The sequence below is a fragment of the Pteropus medius genome, unplaced genomic scaffold (genome assembly GCF_902729225.1).
Source record: "Pteropus medius unplaced genomic scaffold, Ma_sr-lr_union100, whole genome shotgun sequence".
Taxonomy (NCBI): Eukaryota; Metazoa; Chordata; class Mammalia; order Chiroptera; family Pteropodidae; genus Pteropus; species Pteropus medius.
In genome coordinates this window covers 6,327,720-6,350,981 of record NW_024349505.1, presented here as the reverse complement: position 1 = coordinate 6,350,981, position 23,262 = coordinate 6,327,720, and the positions used below count along the sequence as shown (strand labels likewise).

Genomic DNA, 23,262 nt, shown 5'->3' with positions numbered 1-23,262 from the left:
AACTCAGGTTTAAGGGGAAAAGAGTTGGAAGGGACTTTGAAATACCTCACCTACCCTCAGCTATAGGACATTCTCTGATGGTGTGTGACTTTTCACAGTGATCTCCAAGGGCTCTTGCTGAGAAGTCCTTTCTTGATGTCTGTGGGCATAAAGGCAACTGACGATAGGGGGTGCCCATGGCTTTGCCTCCTCCCCCACCATCACAAGAATCTGCTCTCTGGACACCATCCCCATCACTACCCTCTCCTGCCACAAGTTTAATGACCACTCTTTCTCTAAAGGACGGTGACACTTAGAGGATTTTTGTGTCCCAGGGACTAGGGAAGTCCAGATCAGTGTCTTCTTACAATCCCTGTTCCCTCTCTAAAGGGTGGGAAGAGAGAACGGTGGGCATGCCCCCAGTCTTTAAAGTTATAACAGAATCTGATAGTTACTTCATATAGAAGAATGTAATACTTACCAAGCAACTACTGGGAACCAGGTACCATACCAAGAATGTAGACCTTAATGCCATTGCCGTTTTGGAGATCCCTGGCTTTGGAAGGTTAAGTGACTTGAGGTCACCCAGCTGTGAGTGGCAGAATTAGGTTTAAATACAAGTAACTTCAGAGCCCAGGCACTTAGCACTCTCTCACACTGCCCAGGATGTGGAGTAGAGTGTGGCTGCTCTTGGCCTCAGCAGCTGGTCTTTATGCCTGTGACACACACACATTCCTATGGTGATTGATGGGACGGGAAAGCGGGGCTGGACCAGGGGCTGCCAGGAGAGGCTCAGTGCAAGGTGCTCTACTTACTGCCAAGGAGGAAGGACACAGCTTCAGCCCCGTGGCCCCAAAGTCTCGTTGGCCAATTTCCCACATGTCCCATGTGAGTCAGGAGCTCACAGGCGCTTCAGAGCTTGACAAGTCTTCCAGGTAGTAGGAACACTGGCATTTGCTGAGTGATGTCCTCAGTTTGCAGAGGAGAAAACCAGGGTCCAGGGCTCCTTCCCAGAGGGGCAAGCTGGTGGCAGAGCCTCGAGCAGAACCCAGCTCTCTCGATTCCCCATCCAGCACCCATCTTCCGATCTGGAGGTTTGCCGTATTAAGCATCTGCCTTCCAAATGTAAACTGCTTGGGCTGCAGTTTCAGCCTGTGCCTTTTTTCTTAAAGGAGATGGAAAACTGATTTGTCATCCAGTTGAAGTATTACCAGATGGTCCATCAGCCTCAACTTCCTCAGGCCAAAAGTTCTGTTTCTTTGTTCTAGAGGGACTCCTTTCCTAGTCCTGTTGCTGGCACTGACTCTCCTCCTCCCTGCCCCCTCCCCAGCCCTAAATCCCCCTCCTTTCTCTCACGCTCACCCCAAAAGAAACACTCTGTGCATGCTTCCTTTGTACATTTTTGTTCTCATTGTTTTCCTGCTCACTTTTTCTTTTTATGGTGGTTTCATTCCTTTCAAACATTTTTCCCCAACTGAGCCCAAGCCGGTCGTGACCATGTTGGCCAAAAACACTCTCAAATATTCAGCTTTACTACCGACTTGGGTGTTTGGTCCCCAGTCGTGTCATGGTGCTTCACGACTTAGCTAACACCTGAAAACCTGCAGCAGGGAGGGAGACGGTGGGGCAGGAGGGTCCAGACACTGCACTTTCATTGATTTGGAACTATCTGTTTTTGCTTCTCAGGTACACAAATAAGCTGTTTTTCCCCAAGTTCTTTCTCCTGGCGTCAGGCCGCCTTTGTGGATTCTTACTGTTGGGCTGCAGTTCAGCAGAAGGATTCCTTGCAGGGCGATTCTGGAAACCTCCCACTGTGGCTGCATAAGGTAACTGGGGCATTTTCACATCTCACCTGTTTGCTCTATCGATGTGGGAACTGAGGCCCAGAGAGGCCGTGCCAGTCCATGGCCACACAGATACCTGTGGCCAACCAGGGCTGTTACCACCGATCGTACATCCCTGGCACTTTAAAGTCAAAAGGAACCTCAGAGATTCCTTGGTCCAGCACCTTCAGATGGGGAAACTGAGGCACTCTTTGGATTTTAGCTCTATAATGGCAGGCACCTCGTGTGTCCTAGTCACCTTTCTATCCTTTATGCCCAGCAGAGTATCTGGCCGATAGCTGATTTCGGCACGTTTTGAATGCCTGAATGAATTTGTTGGGTGGCGGCAGGACTGGGCTTGAACGTAGCCTTGGCCAGCACCCTTTGCACCACACACAGGGTCTCTTGGAAAAAGTGAGGACCCACACAGAGTTTATCTGCTTCTAGCCAGTGTGTTCCTGGTGGCGTATCGAGAAGCCCCGTGACGACTCTTTCTGGGGGTGTTGGTTGTAGCACAGCTTTCAGAGTAGATTCCTTTGCTTTCTAATGTGCCCAGATACTGCAAGGAGCGGGAGACACAAATCACCTGCAGAGAAGAGGTACAAGTCAAGAGCTCAGTGGAGGTGAGGGGCACAGAGGCTGGGTGGTGCAGACCCCAGGCCAGAGTCGGCAAGCTTGCACAGGAGAACATTCTCTGTGTAATGAAGGTCTTCTCTGTGCTTATGAAAGTCGGACTTTGTTTCAGCCTGCCATTATTTTCAACCACTGGTTCTTTTGTTCATTATGAAAACAGATAGAATGTTTGTGTATCTTCTGGTATTCTTCTTTACCAAGGAAGCTTGGTGTTTTAGCTTCTGAAAAGCCTAAGGTCCTGCCTTGGCCTGTTGCGGAACACGGTCAGCATCCTTCCTTTTTAAAAGAACAATTTAATCCTTATGCTCTGACTCAGGCCTGTCCCCCTCATCTTTGTTCATCGCATGCCATTAGGCCTAGTGGTACCCTACAGTGACACCTTTCTTCTTTGGGGTCGGGCTTTTCTCTTTGACTTTTAGCCTTCATGTTAGTTGAGTCCCTATCAACTTCGCGTGGCTTAGCAGCCAGGGCATCAAATAATGATCTTCAGTGTGAATGGGCACAGTTTCAAAAATTGCATGGCTTTGTTTGTAAATCTAAATCCACACCATTGTAGTTTAAGTCCATTTGTTATAATGTTCTTATGAGAATGGAAAGTTGTAATCAGTCACTGGACTGGGCATTGATGGATCCACAGAAGAAGAATGTATAGTCTGGGATTGTCCTTACTTCAGAAAGGTTAGAGATTGCACAACCTTGAGAGCAGAAAGAATTTGAAAGATGTCAACCCAGGTGCATTTTACAGGTGAGGATAAGGGCACCAGGAGAGGTCAAGCCGAGGAGTCACAAGACCAGAATCAGATCTCCGGGCTCCCACTGCCCCTGCAGGGTAGAAGGAGGAACCGCGGAGAGCAGCATGGGTAGGCAGGCCTCAGGTTTGGGGTATCGGAGAGTAAGGAGTTCTCTTTCTGGTGGTGGTGTCTAGGTAGTTTGGAGGGAAGTTTGGCTGAGGGTCTGAGCAGACAGCTTACTGGATTCAGAGATCTGGAGGCAAAAATTGAAGTCGGGATCTGCCAAGTTGGAAGGACCCTGGTCAGCACCCCAGGCCTGAAAGGCTGTTGATGAGGAGTGAAGGGTAATCCAGAAATAAACCAGCCCTCCTAGGGACTAGAGTCCTGGTTTGAATTATTTCAGTGCCAACTGAACGAAGGAGATAAGGGATTGTCAGCATCTCTACTTACCTGCCAGCCAGAAGCAAAAATAAATCAATCCTCTCTGAAGGAAGGTAACTTCATCCAGAGCTTCAGATTCTTGTCTCAGTTTTTCACATGGAATGTTTAGTACTTAATCAGAAATAACCACTATGCAAGAAAACCGAGAGAAAAAGCAGAACTAGAAACAGACCCATAGGAGATCCAGATAACAGATTAATTAGACACACATTTTAAATTATCATTGTGTTCAAAGAATTAAAATAATATGGAGAATTTCACAGGGAAATGGAAATTCTCGAACTGAAAACAAGTAATGGAGAGTTGATTTTTGCTTCCATTGATTGAGGGCCTGCCATGTACATTCTAGTATGCTTGTCATCAGAGAACCACACATGAAGTCCCTTCCTCTAGGAGCTCACTGTTTAGTGAGGAAAGCAAACATGTAAAGAAGATACTGAGAAGGAATAAACAGAAAGCTAGATGAAAAAAGGAGAGTGTGCTTATCATAGAAACCAAGAGAAGAGTGTTTTCAAAGTAGTGAATTCTGTTAAATGCTCCTGCAGAGAAGACAGTGCAGTAAAGGTGGCAACAAAACTTACTGGATTTGGTGAAATCATACGTCACCCTGCAGGAGTGACTTTAGTGGAGAAGTGGGCACCAGATAGCAGTTGGTAAATGGAAGGTGAGGAAATAAAGATTATAGTGATAGACAATTTCTTCAGACATTTTCTTTTTTAGAAAATCTTTCTCCTTAGAAAGGAGAGCAACAAGCTGGATGGTAACTGGAGGGAAGGTTTCGGGTCCGGGAAAATTTTTTGATGTGACAGAGTTTTGAACATATTCAAATGGCTGATGGAAATAGGTCTCAGAGAAGAGGCTGCTGATGCACTGCCTAGGGAGGGCACATGGTACCTTCTGAGAGGGGAAGGTGTTGGCTTGTCTTGCTGGAGAGTAGCGGGGCCTTGATTGACTGTGGAAGGTCGAACCAAGTTATAGAGTATCTTTGAAAGCTAAATAGGTGTGCAGGCTAAATGCTGGGGACAGCGGGAGCCACAGAAGGTCCTTGAGCAAGGTGAAGTTGGTGTTTCTAGGAGTTAATCCTCAGTGACGGTGTGCAGGAGGGAGCAGAGGCAGGGAGAAAGCCACTTGGTAGGCACAGAGTGAAAGTTTTGATCTGGAAATGGAAAGGAAGGGAAGCTGTTATTTCTGAGAAGGCAAAGGACACACAATCAAAGAGCAACACATGGTGTTTTATTGCTGACTAGAGCATTACATGAAAGGATAGTCAAAGGGGATATCAGAGGCTTAGACCAGAGGGAAGCAAACTTTTCTATAAGGCAGGGATCCCCAACCCTCGGGCCACTGTACTTGTCTGTGGCCTGTTAGGAACCGGGCTTCATAGCAGGAGGTGAGCGGTGGGCTAGCAAAGCTGCATCTGTATTTGCAGCTGCTCCCCAGCACTAGCATCACCACCTCAGCTCCACTGCAGATCATCAGGCATTAGATTCTCATAGGAGCACCAGTCCCTGGTGCCAAACAGGTTGGGGACTGCTGCCCTAAAAAAACATGTTGAAGCCCTAACCCCCACTGTACTCTAGAATGTTACTTTATTTGTAAATAGGGTTTTTGCAGATGTAATTAGTTGAGGTCATGCTGGAGTAGGGTGGGCTCCTAATACAGTATGACTGGTGTCCTCATAAGAAGGAAGTTTGGACACAGACACGGGGAAGACGGTGTGAACACATGGGGAGGCGACAGCCATGTGATGACAGACACCCAGGTTGGAGTTAGGCCGCTATGAGCCAGGAATGTGTGGGGCTACCAGAAACTAGGAGAGGCATCTGCTAGAGGCTTTGAAGGGAGAAACTCCTCGATTTTGGACTCTGAGCTTCCGGAACTATGAAAGAAAAAAGTTTCTGTTGTTTTAAACCATCCAGTTTGTGGCAATAGTTAAAAATTTACCTTTTTAACTATTTTTAGGTGTGCTTGGTTATGGCAGAACTTGGAAACCAGTGCAGGTGGTTAGAGAGAAGTCAGGATTCCAGCCTAATTGGAAGGTTTGAACATTAGTGTGGTTTTTTCAGCCAGTCCAGATGCTGTGATCACAGCCACTTTATTTTCATTGGGTTTTTTTTTTCAGGTTTTTTAAAAAATTGTGATAAAATATACACAACATAAAATTTACCTTTTTAACTATTTTTAGGTGTGCTGTTCAATGGCACTAAGTACATTCACATTGTTGTACAACCATCACCACCATCCATCTGAACTTTTTCATCTTCCCAAACAGAAGCTCTGTACTCATTAAATGCTAACTCTGCATTTTCTCCTTCCCCAGCCCCTGGAAACCACCATCCTGCTTTCTGTCTCTTTGAGTTTGCCTACTCTAGGGACCTAGTATAAGTGGAATCGAATATTTGTCCTTTGGTGTCTGGCTTATTTCACTCAGCATAATGTTTTCAACTTTCAACCATGTTATAGCATGCATGTATCAGTATTAAGGCTGAGTAATATTCCATTATGTGTATATGCCACGTTTTGTTTATCCATTCCATCAATGGACACATGTGTGTTTCTTCTTCTTCTGAAAATATTCACAATATTCACATTATTGTGAATAATGCCGCCACGAACATAGCAGTATGGATATCTGTTCAAGTCTCTACTTTCCATTTTTTTTGAGTAGATAGATACCCAGATGAGGGGATTAGTGGATTCTTTTTCAAGTTTAGAAAGCTTTTCCTGTTGGTTTTCTTTTGGCTTCTCCACATTCAGTGGACTCGTGACTCTTGGGCTGATGGGAATCATCTCATCCAGGCTTCTCATTTCACAGAGGGGACACTGAGGACCACAGCCGTTGATGCTTTGTCCAAGGTCCCATGGCCAGATGGTGGGAGAGCAGGTGGCTTCCTGCAGGTTTCAGATGCTTTTCACATGTGAAAAGGTACAGGTTTAATTTGTGTAGCTTCAGAAGTCTGCACTCTAATCTGTGGGTGAAAGTTATCTATTGATGAACTTAAGTTCAATACAAGGAGAGTCTTTCCAGAAGAATTGCTGTCCGGCAGGGGAGCCCACTGTTGACCAGAGAGGTCCTGAGTTCAGGGTAGGCCCGAAGATGTATCTTCTTCCCCTATCTTTATTCCTTACCTTTGCTGTACTCCTTTCATGTAAAATCCCTGCTCCTTAGATGTTCTTGACACCCGGCTACATCCATCCCCCACCCTGTCATTCAAGACTTTGGTAAGACTTCTCTGTCCCAAGGTAACTCCTGTATCTTCCCAGATGACACATCGGACTAACCATTCTGTCTTATCTACAAGGACTTTTACCTCCTGTCTACTGTGGCCACCTCGCTCTGAATTCATCATTACCTAGAACTGCATTAGGGCGTCCCACTCCCTACCACCACCTCCCGCCCTCCAAGGCCCTCTCCCACCACTTTCAGAGAAAATGGAAGCTCTGACGTGAAAACCAACTCAGCCTCCTGCCATCAGACCTAGCAGATGTTCCCGTGGCAGCACCATCCTTTTTCTTCCCTTTTGATAAATGGAAGAGGCCCTCTTCTGACCAAACGCTGGAACCCGTGTTACCAAACTCAAGGAGTTTGCTGTTTGGGTGCTCTATTCAAGAACAAGATGTGGCTCTCATTAGGTAGTTTTATTTACCTGCAGTAAGTCAAGGAGACAGGATTCATATCCAAAGCTTTGTCTCCCGGAAGGGAGGCTTAGCCATTGCTTAATATACTGTTTGGTCACTTTCACGTTGATTTCTTCTCTGCAGTTGGCTGTACTCATCTGATTGAGTTCCTGTCAAGATCATCCTGTTTACAGCTACATCTGCAAAATACTGTGGTACATTTTAACAGCAAGAATAGCATTTAATAAGAACTGCCCAGACCTTGAGACCATCACCCCATCTTACACCTTTGTGTCCCACTCATGTTCTAGATCCGCCCCCCTCAATCCCTACTGAAAGGAACACCTCATCCTCACTTTCCTCTTCTGCATCTCCGACTCTTCTCTTTTCTGCATGCTCTCTTCCTGTTAGCATTTTAGCACATTTGTATCCTCCAAACTGATCTTGCCCAGGTCACCAGCGACCTCCCTGTTTCTGAATTTATTCTCACTGGCCAGGCTCATCCTACTTGGCTTCTCTCTGACATCCAATTCTGTGGATCTCGCCTTCCTTCTGTAGGTATTCTCTTGACTCTTGGGGCAGAGCCTCCCTGGCAGATCCTTTCTCATTGGTCCATCCCTGAGAAGTTGGGATTCCCTTGGGGTTCTGTCCTAGGCGCCTTCCTTTTCTCACCCTCTCCCTGGATCATCTCATCTCTCTTGCTTCAGCTTCCTCTCATATGCCATCAATACCCAGGTCTTTATCTCCAACCCACACTTCTCTCCTGAGCTCTAGATCCAAACACTTAGCCGTGTCCTGAACTTGAACACTTGAAGGTCTGGTACGTGCTTCCAACACAGCTTGTTCAGAGCTGAACTCACTTTCCCTGCCCATCCCTGCTGTGACCGCTAGTTCACTTAATGACACCACTATCCACCTTGTTACATCAGCCAGAAATCTGGGAGCCATTTTGACTCTTCTTTCCCCCACATCCTGTCAGTCACCAAGTCTCATCAGTTCTGCCTTCTTTTAAGTAGCTCTTAAATCCTTCATCCCTACATCTACCCCTCTAGGGCAGCCGGCTGTCATCTCTCTCACCTTGCTGCCTTCATTTCTACTATCCTTTTACCCATTTCCACCTAATCACAGGTGGTCTTTTTTGTCTGTCATTTCCTTTTAAAAAACAAACAAACAAACAAACAAAAACAACCCTTCAAGTCCCTATGAAATGTTTCTATCTCTTTTAAAAAGCAAACTATTTTGGCTAATGAGGTTCACTTTCCCTCTGGCCCCTGTGAACCAGCCCAGCTTCACTTCTAGACCCTTTCTCGCCACTTTCTGTGCCCCAGGGACGCTGATTTCCCTCAGGTTCATGTTTTCTAACTGTTTCAAACACACTCTGCTTTGAAGTCTTCCCCTGCAAATCTCCCCTCCCCTCCAAGTCTGACTAACTCCTAATGAATCATTCCATCTCAACTTAAATGTCATTTCTATCTAGAACCTTCCTCTGACCCTCTGGACGGAGGGTTGTTGCCAGTTCAAATTGATTGAAGAACCAGATGAGTCAATGTGAAACCTCCAGGAATAAGACCACAGGGCCGCTGTGTGGACAGCAGACCACACACCCTGCCTCTAAGACATTCAGATCCTAAAAATGGGGGGCTAGCCAAGCAGAACACCAGCTGTACCCCATCCTGATCTATGTCGCTTGATTGTACATTCCCAGAGTAGCCATACTTTTCCTGGAATCACTCTGGGATATGGCATTTACTTGACTTAGTCCTACTTAACTGATTCTTTATTTCTAGGGCTAAGTTCCATGCAGGCAGAGACCATTCCTGTGTCTTTTTCACCAGTGAACCCCTGGGACAGTGCACAGCCTATAGTGAGTGTGCAGAACACATACATGGAAAGGATGAGAGAAATGAAGTGGCTTGTATGTCCTATTCAGAAGCAGACTTAGTTCTCTAGGAGCATTCTGACTAGTGCTCAGGATGAGGGGATGAGAGGCACAAGGTTTATATGGACGCTTCTCAATTTGGTTCTGATGTCAGAGTTTAAATCAAGAAACCCATATCCCCCTTCCCCCAAAAAGTTACTTAGTGTAATATTTAAGTGTGTTTATCATCAGCATAGAGTTTACGGCAGTAGTACAATTAATGCTGTAATTTCTCCTCACCTACTTCTTTCATTCCTCCTTTCCTCTTCCTCCTTGCCTTCTCTCCTACTCCATTTATCTCTGGCGGCCTCGAGAACCCCTAAGGATGTCTGGAAATGTGGTGGAAATGTGGTGCATTCAAGGAGACCAGCAGTTGGCGCTCTAGGACTTTTCGATAATGCCTTTTGGAGTGTTTTGTTCTTTGTTCAAATTCATAATGTAGGCAACTGGTAGGCGAGATTTCTTTCTGAAACAGAAAAGCAGGTTTTTGACTGAAAAACAGAAACAAAACACAAGAACAAGGAAATAATAATAAACAGAGTTGTCAAATCTTTCTCTTAAGTAGATACACAGAAACTTAGTTGGAGGGGTCCTCCGAGGCTTTCAAACCTTAGGATTATCTGTGTGACAATACAGGATCCTGAGCCCCAGTCAGACCTCTAGGTAGGAACCTGTGGAGTTAAGGTCAAGAATATGGTTTTTATCTGCTTCTCGGGAGATTTTGATCCTGCTAGCCCAGCTCGGGTTCCAGTGTAGATATCACTCATCTAGACCAATGTTTCCCAAACTCTCTGTGCACACCAATCACCTGGAGATCTTGTTGAAATACAGACACAATTCATGGGTCTGATGGGGCCTGCATTCTGTATTTCTAACAAGCTCTCAGGTAATTCTGAAGTTGCGGTTCTGGGGACCACTCTTTGAAAAGCAAGAATCTAGAGGTTGGCACAAACTATGATATATATGCTCCAGCAATGTCCAGCTAATCTCCTGTTTCTGCAGATAGTTTTATTGGAACACAGACATGCCCATGCATTTACACATTGCCTGTGTCTGCTTTCACACTATGACAGGGTTGTACAGTTGTGACAGAGGCCACATGACTCACAGACATTTACTGTCTGGTCCTTTGCAGGAAAAAGTTTGCCCACCCTTGATCTAGAATTCTAAAGCTCTCCCACATCCACTGAAAGAACTCCTTGCCTCACAAGACTCTTCATTCCATTTTCATACAGATCCTTAGGAAGTTTTTCCTTGATTCCTTGTAACTCGGTTCTTATTCTCTACAGGAGTCTTTTCCTCCTTCCACACACAAACGCTCTGCTTGCCTTCTTTTCTTCTCCAGGTCTCTCCTCATGTTAGGTCCCTCACAGAATGTCACCCAGACACAGCCTGCTGCTACCTTGGGCGTCTTCCTTGAGCACAAAATACAATGGCATACCACCTTCTTCTCCGTCCTCTGTCAGCTGCTCATGGAATGCACTAGGCTTTCTGGATTGCCCTTCCTCTTGACATCCACATTTGGGATGATCTGTCTGAGCAACATTCAGCCAAGAACAAACTTCTTTTGTGGGTCTTTTTATTTCGCTTCTCCAGTGCAATTTGTTCTTGGTTACCTACTTTCCACTTTGCCCATTCCTTCCTGTCTCTTCAAGATTCTCTTTTTGCCTGACCCTTAAATGTTAGGGTGTCGTGTCCCTCCCTGGTCCTCTTGTCCCCTCCTTCTACACATTCTCTTTGGAGGATCTCAGCCATGCTTTTCACTTCAACCATCTATATACCATAAAATCCTGATGAAGGAGGCCAGCCAGATTTTCTTCCTTTATTTTCAATTATCTACTGCACATCTCCACCAGGATATTCTTGACTATAGATATCTCTCATCATCTTAGGTCTACTTTCTACCTCACCTTGCTCTGCTGTGATCTGTTCTTTTGTGTTTCTTTATTTCAACTAATGGTACCACCACACATGCCCTTGCATAAATTAGAAACCCAGAATTAGCCTCAGTTCTTCCCCTTTTCCATCCCTCCCTTTCAAGCAGGCACTGAAGTGTATGATTCCCTCTCTGTGTAGCTCTCAAATGTCTTCCCCTCTCCCCACTGCTGCTGTCTTATTCAGTGCTTGTCACCTCCCGCCTCTTTGCTGCACTAGCCTCCTGCCTTGTCTCTCCTCTCCAGTGTGTTCCCTTCTCCTCTGCTGTAGTAGTCTTTCTAAGATCATGTTCTTCACCAGTGGTTTCCCATTGCGTGCGTTGTGGGAAGCCGAGGGCTTCATAATTCGGTCCCTGAGTCCCAAAGGACTGCTGTAACAAATCACTAGAAACTCGGTAGCTTCAAACAGCAGTGATTTCTTCTCTCATAGTTCTGGGGGCAAGAAGATAGAAATCCTAGTGTCATCAGGGTTGGTTCCTTCTTGAGGGCTCCAAGAGAGCATCTGTTGTGGCCTCTCTTCTAGTTTCAGTGCTTATCAGCAATGCTTGCTGTTCCTTGGCTTGTAGATGCATCATCACTCTAATCTCTGCCTCAGTCTTTACATGGCTTCTCCCCTGTGTGTCTCTGTATCTTCATATGGCCTTCTTAGAGGGACACAAGTCACTAGATTAGGGCCCACCCTAATTAAGTATGCCCTCATCTCAACTAATTATAGCTGCAAAGGTTTCCAAACACTGTCACATTCTGAGGTTCCAGGTGGACTTGAGTTTTGGGAGGATGCCATTCAATCCAGCATACCCTTCCAGCCTCAGCTCTGACTACTCCTGACCGTGGGCTCGCTCATTTACTTCAGTGCCCTGGATGGGTGAGAATTCACCAGGCAGACAAGGAGAAAGGATTCCAGCAGAAGAAAGATGATGTTTGAAGGGCCACAGAGAAAGTGAAATTTCAGCTGAGTCGTAATATAGCACTTCATTTTATATTTTGTGGGGTTTTTTGGCCTCACTGTAGTTTAAAACATAGCTCAGATGTTACCTGTTTTACAAAGTCTTCCCTCAGTACTTAGTCTCTATGTATCCTGTGGCCATCACTTGTATGTTTTGATTGTTTAATTATTAACTTATGCTCTCACCTGGCCAATGTGGTCCCACGGCAGACTCTGTACACTTCATCTGGGGGGCCGTGCTTCGAGCCCACTGCCCAGCACCTGGCAGGTGCCCAGGTGATGTTTCTGAATGAACTTACCATTTGCATTTAATCCTACAGACGTGATCACATATATTTCTGGTGAGGAGTTCTTCAGTCCTAATTGGACACTTGCCTTAGATAAGGTAGAGGGGATTTGAATGTGAAGGGAGGTGATACTGAACCCCGTCCAAGGTTCTTTTCATCTGGAGTTTCTGTTATTCTAACCACAGCCCCTTCCAGGACAACAAAACAATTTTTAAGGCAGAGAGACTGAAAGTCATGCCAACTGCTTGGTTCTCCGTGGCTTTCCAAAGCTTCATTGTCATTGGAAGTTCTCCGCTACCATAGACATCACGTGGAGTGATGCAGTTGCAGCTTTGAGATGCCGAGCATCTCAGACTTAATTTGGAGGAGAAAGAACTGTGAACAGAGCTATTCCCATCTGGCAGATGCAGTCATAAAACTCAGCGGGTTTTCCGTGTTTCTTATTTGCATAAAAGGATTTTAAAGACTATAATTTAATGCTTCCTTGATTCCTATTTCAGTTGAATTGATTTTAATATCGCCTTGTTACAGATTCACTGAAAGTCACCTTTTTATTTTTGATAGAACAAGAAAGAGGTTTAGCTGTGTTGAAAACCAAGAAATGGGGGCCTTCAACTATTGCTAAAGGGGTGAACAAGGTACAAAGACATTTTTGGAGAAAGCAAACACTCAATATATAATACCTTTAAACGCTCATTTTTCAGATTACAGTAAGCTGTGCCTAACTGTTCATTGGTACTAATTATTATACCAAGAAGGCTTGTTAGAAAAATCGCCGCAGACCATAAACAGTCACTTTTTAATTCAGAAGAACAGTTTGAGGTAAAATGTTATTTTTTAAATGGCTTTGAAACAAGTGACTTGTAAAAATATTTCACAACCCCAAGTTAGAAATAGTTTCTTCTGATTCCCAAAGAAAATGCCGGGCCCTCTTGGTTATGGAAGCAGCACAAACTCTATATCACGCAGTTGCATTTTTATACAAATGGGCACCCTTCAGTGTGGGCAAGGATCGAAGGAACACTGCTTCTCACTGCAGCCAACTCTGAATTATGCAGCCAGAATTCAGCTAATCATCCTGTTTCTGTGTGTCATTGTGTAGCAGCCCTTTGCAAATTAGATTAATAGTCTTCAGAAACCCCATCCCATGCCAGACCCCCTGAGTGAAGCCGCTGTCTTGGTGAGAGAGCTTTGCGAAGCTCAGATTTTGCGATTTCTCTCTTCCCTCTTGGGCAGGGATTCGTAACATGGCTCCGTGATGGCATCAGGGAATTTGTGAACTGGGATGGGAAAACACAGATAATTTGGAATACTGTTTCCTCTTCACTGCTTCAAAGTTACTGTTGTTAGACCATTGGTAGATTCTGTGAAATGTGTTAATAAAGAATCACATATACAAAGGGAAAAGGGGGATGGGTAAGGGTAGAGGGGGTCAAATATACGGTGACGGAAGGAAATTTAACTTTGGGTGGTGAACACACAATGCAATATACATATGACGTATTATTGAATTGTGCACTTGAAATCTATATAATTTTATTAACCAGTGTCACCCCAATAAATTTAAAAAAGAAGAATCACATACAGATTTGTTTTTTAATATTTTGATAACTGTATATCAATACAATATGTTTCTTATGTGAACCAATAAGAAATATTTTATGCATTTAAAAATATTATTCTCCATGAAAAACAAGGGAAAACTTGGAAAATGTCACAGAACCAAGAAGACTGAGAAGACATGACAACTAAATATAATGAATACGCTGGACTAAATCTTGGAAAGAAGGAAGACAGTAGTGGGAACACTGGAGAAATCCAAGTAAAAGTCTGGAGTGTAGTTCATAGTAAGGTACCAATGATGGTTTCCTAGTCTTGACAAGTGTACCATGGAAATGTGAGATGTTAACAGCGGGGAAACTGGATGGAGGAGTTTTGGAGAACACTGTGTACTCTCTTGGCAACATTTTGTATGTCTGAATTTATAGTGAGAGTCAGGATCTGGGATCTGCTCCCTGCCCCCACAGATGTGTGGGGTAGGGGTTTTGTGTTAACTCAGGGCCATCGTAGCCTCTTTTTACAACTCCAAGGAGCTGTGCAGAAAGAGAGTGATCCAAAGGTAGGGAAAAGTTATCCAGAGAAGTAAAATAATTTGTAGTGTATTATGGTGGAAAAGGGATAACTTTGGGGTTATATTCTCTGTCACCAGCTTTGTGCTCTGTGGCCAGTAAATTGCTCTAGACTTTCTTATCCCCCTTGCAAAACAAAGCCATCAATAAAATGGTCATTGTGAGGACTAAACATAACACGCCCACCAGGTAGCCCTGTCATTGGTTTTTGCTGGTATGTTTTAGTGCCTCTTACATGCCAGGTACCACACTAAGCATTTTTTGTAAATTATCTGATAACACCTGTATGACACGACCATTTCATAGATGTGAAAACTGAGAGTCAGAGGCTCAGTGACCTTACTGCCCAGGTCCACTAAGCTGAGCTTAGACACAGAACTGTGCCGACTGTAGTTCGTGGTCTTCCTGCGTCTCTCTTGAGGGTGAGCCTTTCCTGACCACCCGATGGATCTGGTTACAGGGTGCTCTTTGCTCGCTCTGACTTCTGAAGCCCCTCTCATTTGTTTTACACATACATTCACATCCAGATGCCCCCCTCATGAATGACACTGTCGCCCATATGTTTGGCTTCTCCCAACTAGAGGTCATCCAACTGTAAAATAAGGGTGTTGGGCTCTCCTTAGGTCTGTCCCAGCATGGAAGGTCCAGTCCTCATTCTCTGATTTTTAACTGCTTATTTCAGCTGTTCGATGGGATGATTACTGAATCACTGAAGCAATTAGAAATTAGAATTTTCTAATTTGTTTTGAGCAAAGTTATGCATTTCTGTGTAATTCTCCCAGGTTCCAGGGAGGGAGAAAAAAAAAGGCAAGAGTACTAAGCCATAGTGACCTCCTTAAAACCACAGCAATTTTTTTAAAAAAGAACCCATAATAACTATAGTACCTGGTGGCTACTAGACTAATCAGAGAGATCACTTTGTAAATTATATAAATGTCTAACCACTACGCTATCTGTACACCTGAAACTAATATAAAATCAAATTGAATGTCAGCTGCAGTTGGGAAAAAAACAGCAGATGCCACTGTGACATTTACCTTTTCCTTAATTGGGATTTTGTTGAGGGATTACTCTAAAGGACATGAGAATAATTTTACTTTTTTGTTTCCTTCTGTGATTAGAGAGGAGACACCATGTGTTACCATGTAGTTGCCAGTTATTTCCAATTAAAGTCTAGTAAGGGGGGCAGAAAGATAGTTATTAGTATTATTACCTGGGCAGGTGAATTTAGAGATAAGAAGTAGTTATTAGGTGATGGGCCTGATTTCCATTAAATAACATAGCATACACATTTGTCTCAAAATGAGAAAACTAGAGTACTCAGCGTGGTGAGGCGACTTCAGTGGGGTGTCTCTGATGCTCTCTTGTTTTTCAGTTTTTTCCCTACATCCTGTTACTGGTTGCCATCCTCCTGTACCTGCCCTCCCTGTTCTGGCGTTTTGCAGCTACTCCACATCTTTGCTCAGACTTGAAGTTCATCATGGAAGAACTTGACAAAGTTTACAACCGTGCAATCAAAGCTGCAAAGAGCGTGCGTGACCCTGACCTGAGAGATGGTGTTTGCCCAGTTCCTGGTGCTCATGAGAATGTAGGGCAAAGGTAACTTAGTCTCTAGCAGGTACCTCGTCAGGTTTTGTAGTACACATTTTCTGCCCTTCTGCCAGTAGATGGGGGGCTGACATCTACCTGGTGATGCTCTGTGGGAGCCAGGAAGTCCCGCTCTACCTAAATCACACCCCTACCTACATGCCCCAGCACCTGTCTTCACATCAAGGGTTTTTCTCTTATCGAATGAAACATCACTGTCTCATATCTTAAAATGCACTTCTAGTAGAGGTAACAGGTTACGATGCTGAGTGTGGCTTGGGTGCTTTGACTTATACCTTAATGGAGAAGCACAGAGGATTAAGAGCCCAGTGAGCTCAGGGAACGGGTATGAGAAGTGGGGAACGAGTAGGCAGTGCCTTGCCTTTTCCACATTCTTCCTTTGGTTTTTATTATCAACAATAGTAATAATATTAATAGCTCTCATTTTAAACATACTTGATATATCACAGACACCATGTTGAGTTCTCTTAAGTCCATCACCCCTTAAATCCTCAGAGCATCCTTATCTATTAAGTACGTTTATTTATTGCTTCCCCCAATTTTTCAGATAAAAACGCTATACTGTAGCTATCAGTGGGAGAACTGGGACCCGAACCAGGTCTGTCAGCCCCGCAGCCGGATCCCACACCCACTGAGCTATCTGACTCAAACCCCTTGCTTATAGAAGGCATATATATGTGTTCTAGTTGGACTGGAAAATTCTTTTTTATTTTATTTTTTTCACACTTGAGCAGAAAACTGTAGTTTTTTAAAAAGCATCAGAATAAGAACTATCAAATTTATTTAACAAACATTTACTAGGTACCAGGTGGTGGTCTAAGAATTTACAGATATAACTCATTTGACTAACTAGAGCTTCTTTAAAACATTAAGGGGAAAGTTGTTTTATCATTGCTTTTCTTTTTTTCGAGTACTAGAGAATAACCTGATGTTATTCTCTAGTACTCGAATGAAGTAATAGAGAAGTACGGGAAGAAAGGTGTGATATTTCTAGTGTGATATTGTTGAATATGTTTACATCTTTAATATTTGATGGGCTTGGAAAAGGTTTAAATTATTATTTATTTGTTTTCTTTTTAGTTTGTGGGAGATATCTGAAAGCCACTTCAAGTACCCAATTGTGGAGCAGTACTTGAAGACAAAGAAAAACTCTAATAATTTAATCATCAAGTACATCAGCTGCCGGGTACTAACACTCTGCATTATGCTGTTAGCATGCATCTACCTGGGCTATTACTTTAGCCTCTCCTCCCTCTCGGATGAGTTTGTCTGCAGCATCAAATCAGGAATCCTGAGAAACGACAGCACTGTCCCTGATCGGTTTCAGTGCAAACTCATTGCAGTTGGCATCTTCCAGTTGCTTAGTTTAATTAACCTCATTGTTTATGTTCTGCTGGTTCCGGTGGTTCTCTACACGCTATTTGTTCCATTCCGACAGAAGACAGATGTTCTCAAAGTGTATGAAATCCTGCCCACTTTTGATGTTCTGCACTTCAAGTCTGAAGGGTACAATGACTTGAGCCTCTACAATCTTTTCTTAGAAGAGAATATAAGTGAACTCAAGTCATACAAGTGTCTTAAGGTACTGGAGAACATTAAAAGCAGTGGTCAGGGCATCGACCCAATACTTCTCCTGACTAACCTCGGCATGATCAAGATGGATGTTGTTGATGGGAAAAATCCGGCTAAGACGATGGGAGAGGAGCAGGGGAACCGGATGGCAGAGCTCCGAGGTAAGGTTAGCCTTCAGGTCTTGGTTGAGGAAACCCACAGAGTACCTTTGCAGCTGCCTTTTGTGAATGATTGACAGTCTTTGCCCCACCTGTCATTGGGCATCAGAACATTTTCCTAGTGTGGTCTCAGGTGAAACCCTTTGGTACTGGGAGAAGAAAGAACTAGAGCTGCCCTAAACTTCCAAAGGAAAGTGGCTGTGCTTTTTCTAGATTATTCTTTCTTCCTTCTCATTCTCTCTCTGTTTCATACTCTGCCTCTTGCTCAAGCATTACTCATTGCTGTCATTCTTGCTTATTTTTGTCTTGTTTTACTGGCTTTTCTCCCTGTACCTCCTGACCTAACTTCACTATGCTCTGAAATTTGCTAAGATGCAATACCTGCTAAGGCAAAAAACATGGGCTAGATTTATAGCATAGGAGAAGTTAACTCCCGCTGTGAATTCAGTCAGAATATTTGTTTTTCATTTTGACAGATTTGAGTGTACACGATAAAACTAAAGTAAATAATGGAGAGAGGAATGCTCGACAAAGACTTCTGGATTCTTCTTGCTGATGATTCTTATCTTGAACTTCAGATTTGTGACTTCTGTGATGCGGGATTCATTTTGGCTAAAGTGCCCGTCAAGTTTCAGCTGATTCATAGTAAATGGTTCTCGTTAGAGATACCAAGCATGTCTTATTGAGTCCATAATGAAAGCGATGGTCAACAAGATGTGGGAGAATGGTTCATGAACTTCCTTCGAGAAGCAATGCAGAGATAAGTAACCCACAGCAAGTATATATGTGTAAGTCCTCATCAGAGGAAAAGTGGGAAGACTAATCAAAGTAAGAGGAGTAGAGCTTGCAGTGCCTCAAAGAAACACCTTTCTGTACAGATGGTCCAGTGAGACTCGGAGCTACCGGAAAGCAAGGACTTCGAGAGATTTTTAAATTTTGTTTTATGAAATAATAAACATGTCAGGATACAATTTAATATGAGCCTCTTACATGCTGTAATGACTGTTGGACAAGCAAAACATTCACTGGCTGTGGACCGACCCATAGGTGGATCTGCTTTTGCCATTGTCCTTAATTGGAAGTAATGCTGGTACCTGAGTCCTGCCCACCCTGGCTCTCTTTACAGTGCTACTTGTCAGCCTTGGCTAACTAAAATCTTCTGACCACTGTCAGCTGCACTCTGCTAGGAAGGGTGCAGGCCCATGCATGCTCTGACTGAAAATGTAGTAAGATAGAGTCTAACGGATATTTAATTGTGACTTCTTTCTAGGCAAGAATGCTTCTAAAATAGTCCAGTGGGGAAATTGGAACATTCGAAACAGGTTAATTCAGTCACTGTCCAAGGGGCTTTCTTCAGAACGTTCCTGTTATCAAAAGCATCTAAAATAGGATGCTGTTTAAATTAACCGAACACAGAATGCTTAAATTGACGGATATTTTGACTTTGTGATCAGAACATATAAATGATATCTGCCATATGGTATGCTTGGAGCCAGAACAACTTAGCGGTTTATTTTATTTATATTTAAGCATATCTTTTTAAAATTCATTTTAATTTAGAATCATGATGTCAGAATTGAGGCCATTTGGGAAGAACATTCTAGCATTGATGAAGACTTAAAAAATAAATGTCACAAAATGGGTATATAATACCTAAGCATTATTTCATAGACATGTAAGGTTGACTCAGAGTATATAAAAACTTTTCCCAATTCCGACCATGTAAATACATCCTAACTATGTTTACATTTTATACGAAATTATTTAAAATGACATCTGTGGACCTCCCTACTTTTATTCTTAGAAAGTTAACACATTGCTAAAGTGACTAATCCTCAGGAACCTCACGGCTTACATTTGGCTCTTAGGTTCAGTTGTTGACCTGTTCCTGTGAGCTAATGAGTGTTTTGTGAAGAACAAGTTATATAAGCTGCTCTCTGCCTTTCAGAATATCCACAAAAGCAGATTTTATCTGTGCTGCGATGGTTTCTGAGACGGAGAGCTGATGACAGATATCAAGGATGCAATCAGTGCTTTAAATTATTCTTGTTACATGTTATTTATTACTGTTAAATTATAGTGGAAATGGCAGTAATCCAAATAATCGATTTTGCTACATATTTATGTCACTGTATCTGTGATTCCATCACAATTCTCTACACTCTTTTTATAATTTGAAAAGATTTTTGAAATATATTTTTCTATGATTTTTTTTTTTCCCCTAAAAGCCTCATCTTCTCTGTAGACTGCCCCTAATTTATATTTTGAAGTGGTAGAAGTGGATACATTATATTGGAGACCAGGGACTCTCTAAGTCCTGTCGTGGATAATCCTTTCATCAGAGTTATATGGAGTCCTCGGCCTCTGTTCATTTCCCCATTCCCACTCTCTGAGCTCCTATCGGGTCTGTGATGTCCCAGACATCATACTGGCTTCATGGGTATGAATAAGGCGGGTCCCCATCTTTGAGGAGTTCAGAGTCTAGTAAAAGACAGTGAAGACAGAGGCAGGTACCAAGAAAAAGAGTAGCCACAGTAAAGGACCTTCCGGAAAACTCAGAGCAAATGCTCTATGTTCCTGGTAAACGCCATGTCGTTTTTCTCTTTCCCATAGTTTCTATCGCTGATGGTTTTATTATAGTTTTTCCCAGAGGCCTTTTAGCCACGTGGCCCCCAGGCTGAAGGTTAAACAAAACCGTGACATCGACAGTAATTTTGAACAGTAAGATCTCCAATTGCCTTTTATTCCTTACCTGGCAGGGAGTGGTGAGGACAAGCCGTGGGATATGTGGAGCCACCGATGAACATATGTGGCGCCAGGAGGCTGACACAGATGTCTGGTTGTACATTTGGGCTTGGAAAATGGTGTTATTAGGAAAGTTCATCCTCCCATCCTCTGTGAATTGCCAGCCTGGATGGAGACTGATTCTCAAGGGCCAGATTCCCGAAGATGAGGAGTCATTCCTTATTTTTCAGAAGGGGATGAACCTATGCTAAATGACATCCACCCCTAGCCCCCAGCAGTAGTGTTTGACTTTAATTTTGGCCCACGTCTTCCTAGTAAACCACCCCGAGACCTCTTAACCCAGACTCGTAACATCCATATTGCAGCTGACACTGGGTCCCATCGTTCTGAATTCAGTGTCCAGCTGTGTGTATAATTTTACCAAGGGACAGGCAGAGACCCTCCAATGCAGAGGTCTGTAAACTTCTGGGAGGTCACAGACTTCCTTGCAAATATTTTTTAAAAGCTGCACACGTTTTCTTCAGATAGACACACAACACTAAATACACCTTCAGGGGCCATCATAGTCCATGTACCTAAGCACGAGCTGCGCTCTGATGCCCCAAGCCACACAGCCGGGAATGGAGGCTTCTGCTGCCCTTGTGCAAAGCTGCTGTTTCCAACAGACTCAGCTGTATGTTTACCTTTGAGTGAAGTGTACCTTTTGAGTAACTGACTTCACTTTCTAGAATCAGACTGTAAAAGTCAAGAGAGTGGGCGGCAATAGCCTGGAGTGATCAGGCAGTTGGCACTGACCATTGTTTTCTCTCTGGCCACCAGGTGTTATCTCATCCCAGATCCGAATCATTGCCCCTGGTGCAGCCTCACTGGAAGGAGAGGAGGGTGGCATGACACTTGTAAAATGCTTTGTCCTACTTTGTCATTGTACTGTGAGAAAGCTGGAAACTTCAGTTGAATGGCAGGTCTTATTGCACATTCATGGTTCATTTGTGGAAACTACCTGTTCACTGAATATCCTTTCCTGTCCAGGAGTGAGCCAAGGGCACTGTGGGCCTTGTTCCTGGGAGGATTAGTTCAGCTCTTACAGGCAGATTGTTGTACACCTTTTTAAATGCATTCATGTTTGGTTTATTTTGCTATTGTCAGTCCAGGGTAAATAGAAGATCCATGAGGTTGGGAGTTTTTATCCACTGATAAAAACCTCAAGCTTCTAAAACAATGACTGGCCTTTAATAGGCATTCTTAAATATTTGTTGAATGCATGAACACATAGGAGAGAAATCCTAGTTTATTAGCAACTGTGATTTGATTTTAAAAGGCAGATGACTCTCCACAGGAGAGGGAGAGGAGGCTAATTTAGCGTCCTGGTAGAAAGAGGACTGTTTCTTCAGATGAACAGGTTTCCACATATAAGTAGTGACAGTTCTTAACTTTATATTATAGAGTAAGTCATGACCACTTTCCAAGTTCAATACAAGTTCAATATTGCCTCACAATAATTAGGAAAATTGAAGTTTTAAAGGTCCTGGTCTCCATAATTTCTCAGAATAACCTCATGAAAACGGATGTTGATTGAAATGCACAATTATCAGTAATTGAGGTTTCGTCTGAGGGCTTTAGAATTAAATAGCTCCTTCTGAGCAATTATTGATATTTTAGCCTAATTTTTTATAGATAAAGGGAAACCTTTAAAAGAAGGTTGGCAAAGATGATATTGTGTCATTTGTGGAATATCATAGATGTTAATCCATGATTGGTTTGTCTTGCCTGCTTTTAAATATATTATGTTCTGGGTTCTCTCTTTAGCTGTAAAAATACTTTGTCGTTTAAAGCACACGGTTTGATCAGTAATTGTTATTCAAGTTCCAGAAAGTTATAAAAGCTTCTCGTGCCTTGAGTGCTTTCCTCCTGCCTGCCAGAAGAGGAAAATTCTTGTAGAATTCTACAGTGTCACAAGTGTTCCCTACAAAAACTGAAGCCATCAGCTCCTCGTAACGAGTTGACTTTTTAAAAGCATCGTAATTACAATTTAATGGTATTCTGTAAAGTGGTGCTTCTAGGTGTAATTTAAATTTCTTATGGCTAAATTTCTTCAAAACTTTTAAAGAAAAATATGTGTGTTCTTTTTGCTGTTTCATTTGGTAAGAATGATTGGTTTCTGTTCCACAACAATCAAAGGATGAGAACATATCATGGTTTAGAAAATGATCCTTAAAAACAGCACAAGAACCTTGAAAGCTCTGCATTTTGGTGGTTATCACTATTATATTTATTTCCACATAAGTCAGTTGCCCAAGATCTGCATTCTGATCATGCTGACTTTGTTTAAGGAGAGGTCAAAGGCTGAAAATCAAGGCTGCATTGTCTATAGATAAAGGTGAAACAATGTTTTGGTTCTGCGCTATTGTGTCAACCTGAATAAAACTTCTCTGAGTAATGAAAAACGTGTCTTACTATTTCTTGCCTTCTCCTCAGGGGAAGATGTAACAGAAGATGAGTCCTGAAATGTCTTGAGGCTCATTCTTCTCTGCTGGGTACATAAAATTCAGTAGGCTCCATGGTACTTACTAAAATCCAGCTGGCAGTAACTAAAGGAACAAAGCCTTGATTAAGAGCCCACAGATTCTGAAATTTCTAAAGCAGAAATCAGATGCTATCTGATTAAGGATTGTTTGTCTGGGCTTGGAGAGAAAGCAGTAAAGACTGTATGCTGCTAAACATAGGTTGGCCAGCCCACCTC

The 23,262-nt window shown here is 43.1% G+C and overlaps 1 protein-coding gene across 1 annotated transcript in view; it reads left to right on the top strand.

Annotated features, from left to right (window-relative positions):
• PANX1 (pannexin 1) overlaps positions 1 to 22,966 on the top strand; it is a 42,008-nt gene extending 19,042 nt beyond the window's left edge. Inside the window, exons 2-5 of the mRNA XM_039882032.1 lie at positions 1,666 to 1,805; positions 15,815 to 16,038; positions 17,128 to 17,780; positions 18,254 to 22,966. Of these exons, the coding sequence (XP_039737966.1) occupies positions 1,666 to 1,805; positions 15,815 to 16,038; positions 17,128 to 17,780; positions 18,254 to 18,333 (1,097 nt within the window). The 3' untranslated portion in view covers positions 18,334 to 22,966. The remainder of the gene's footprint in view (positions 1 to 1,665; positions 1,806 to 15,814; positions 16,039 to 17,127; positions 17,781 to 18,253) is intronic.
• The last annotated feature ends 296 nt before the right edge of the window (positions 22,967 to 23,262 follow it).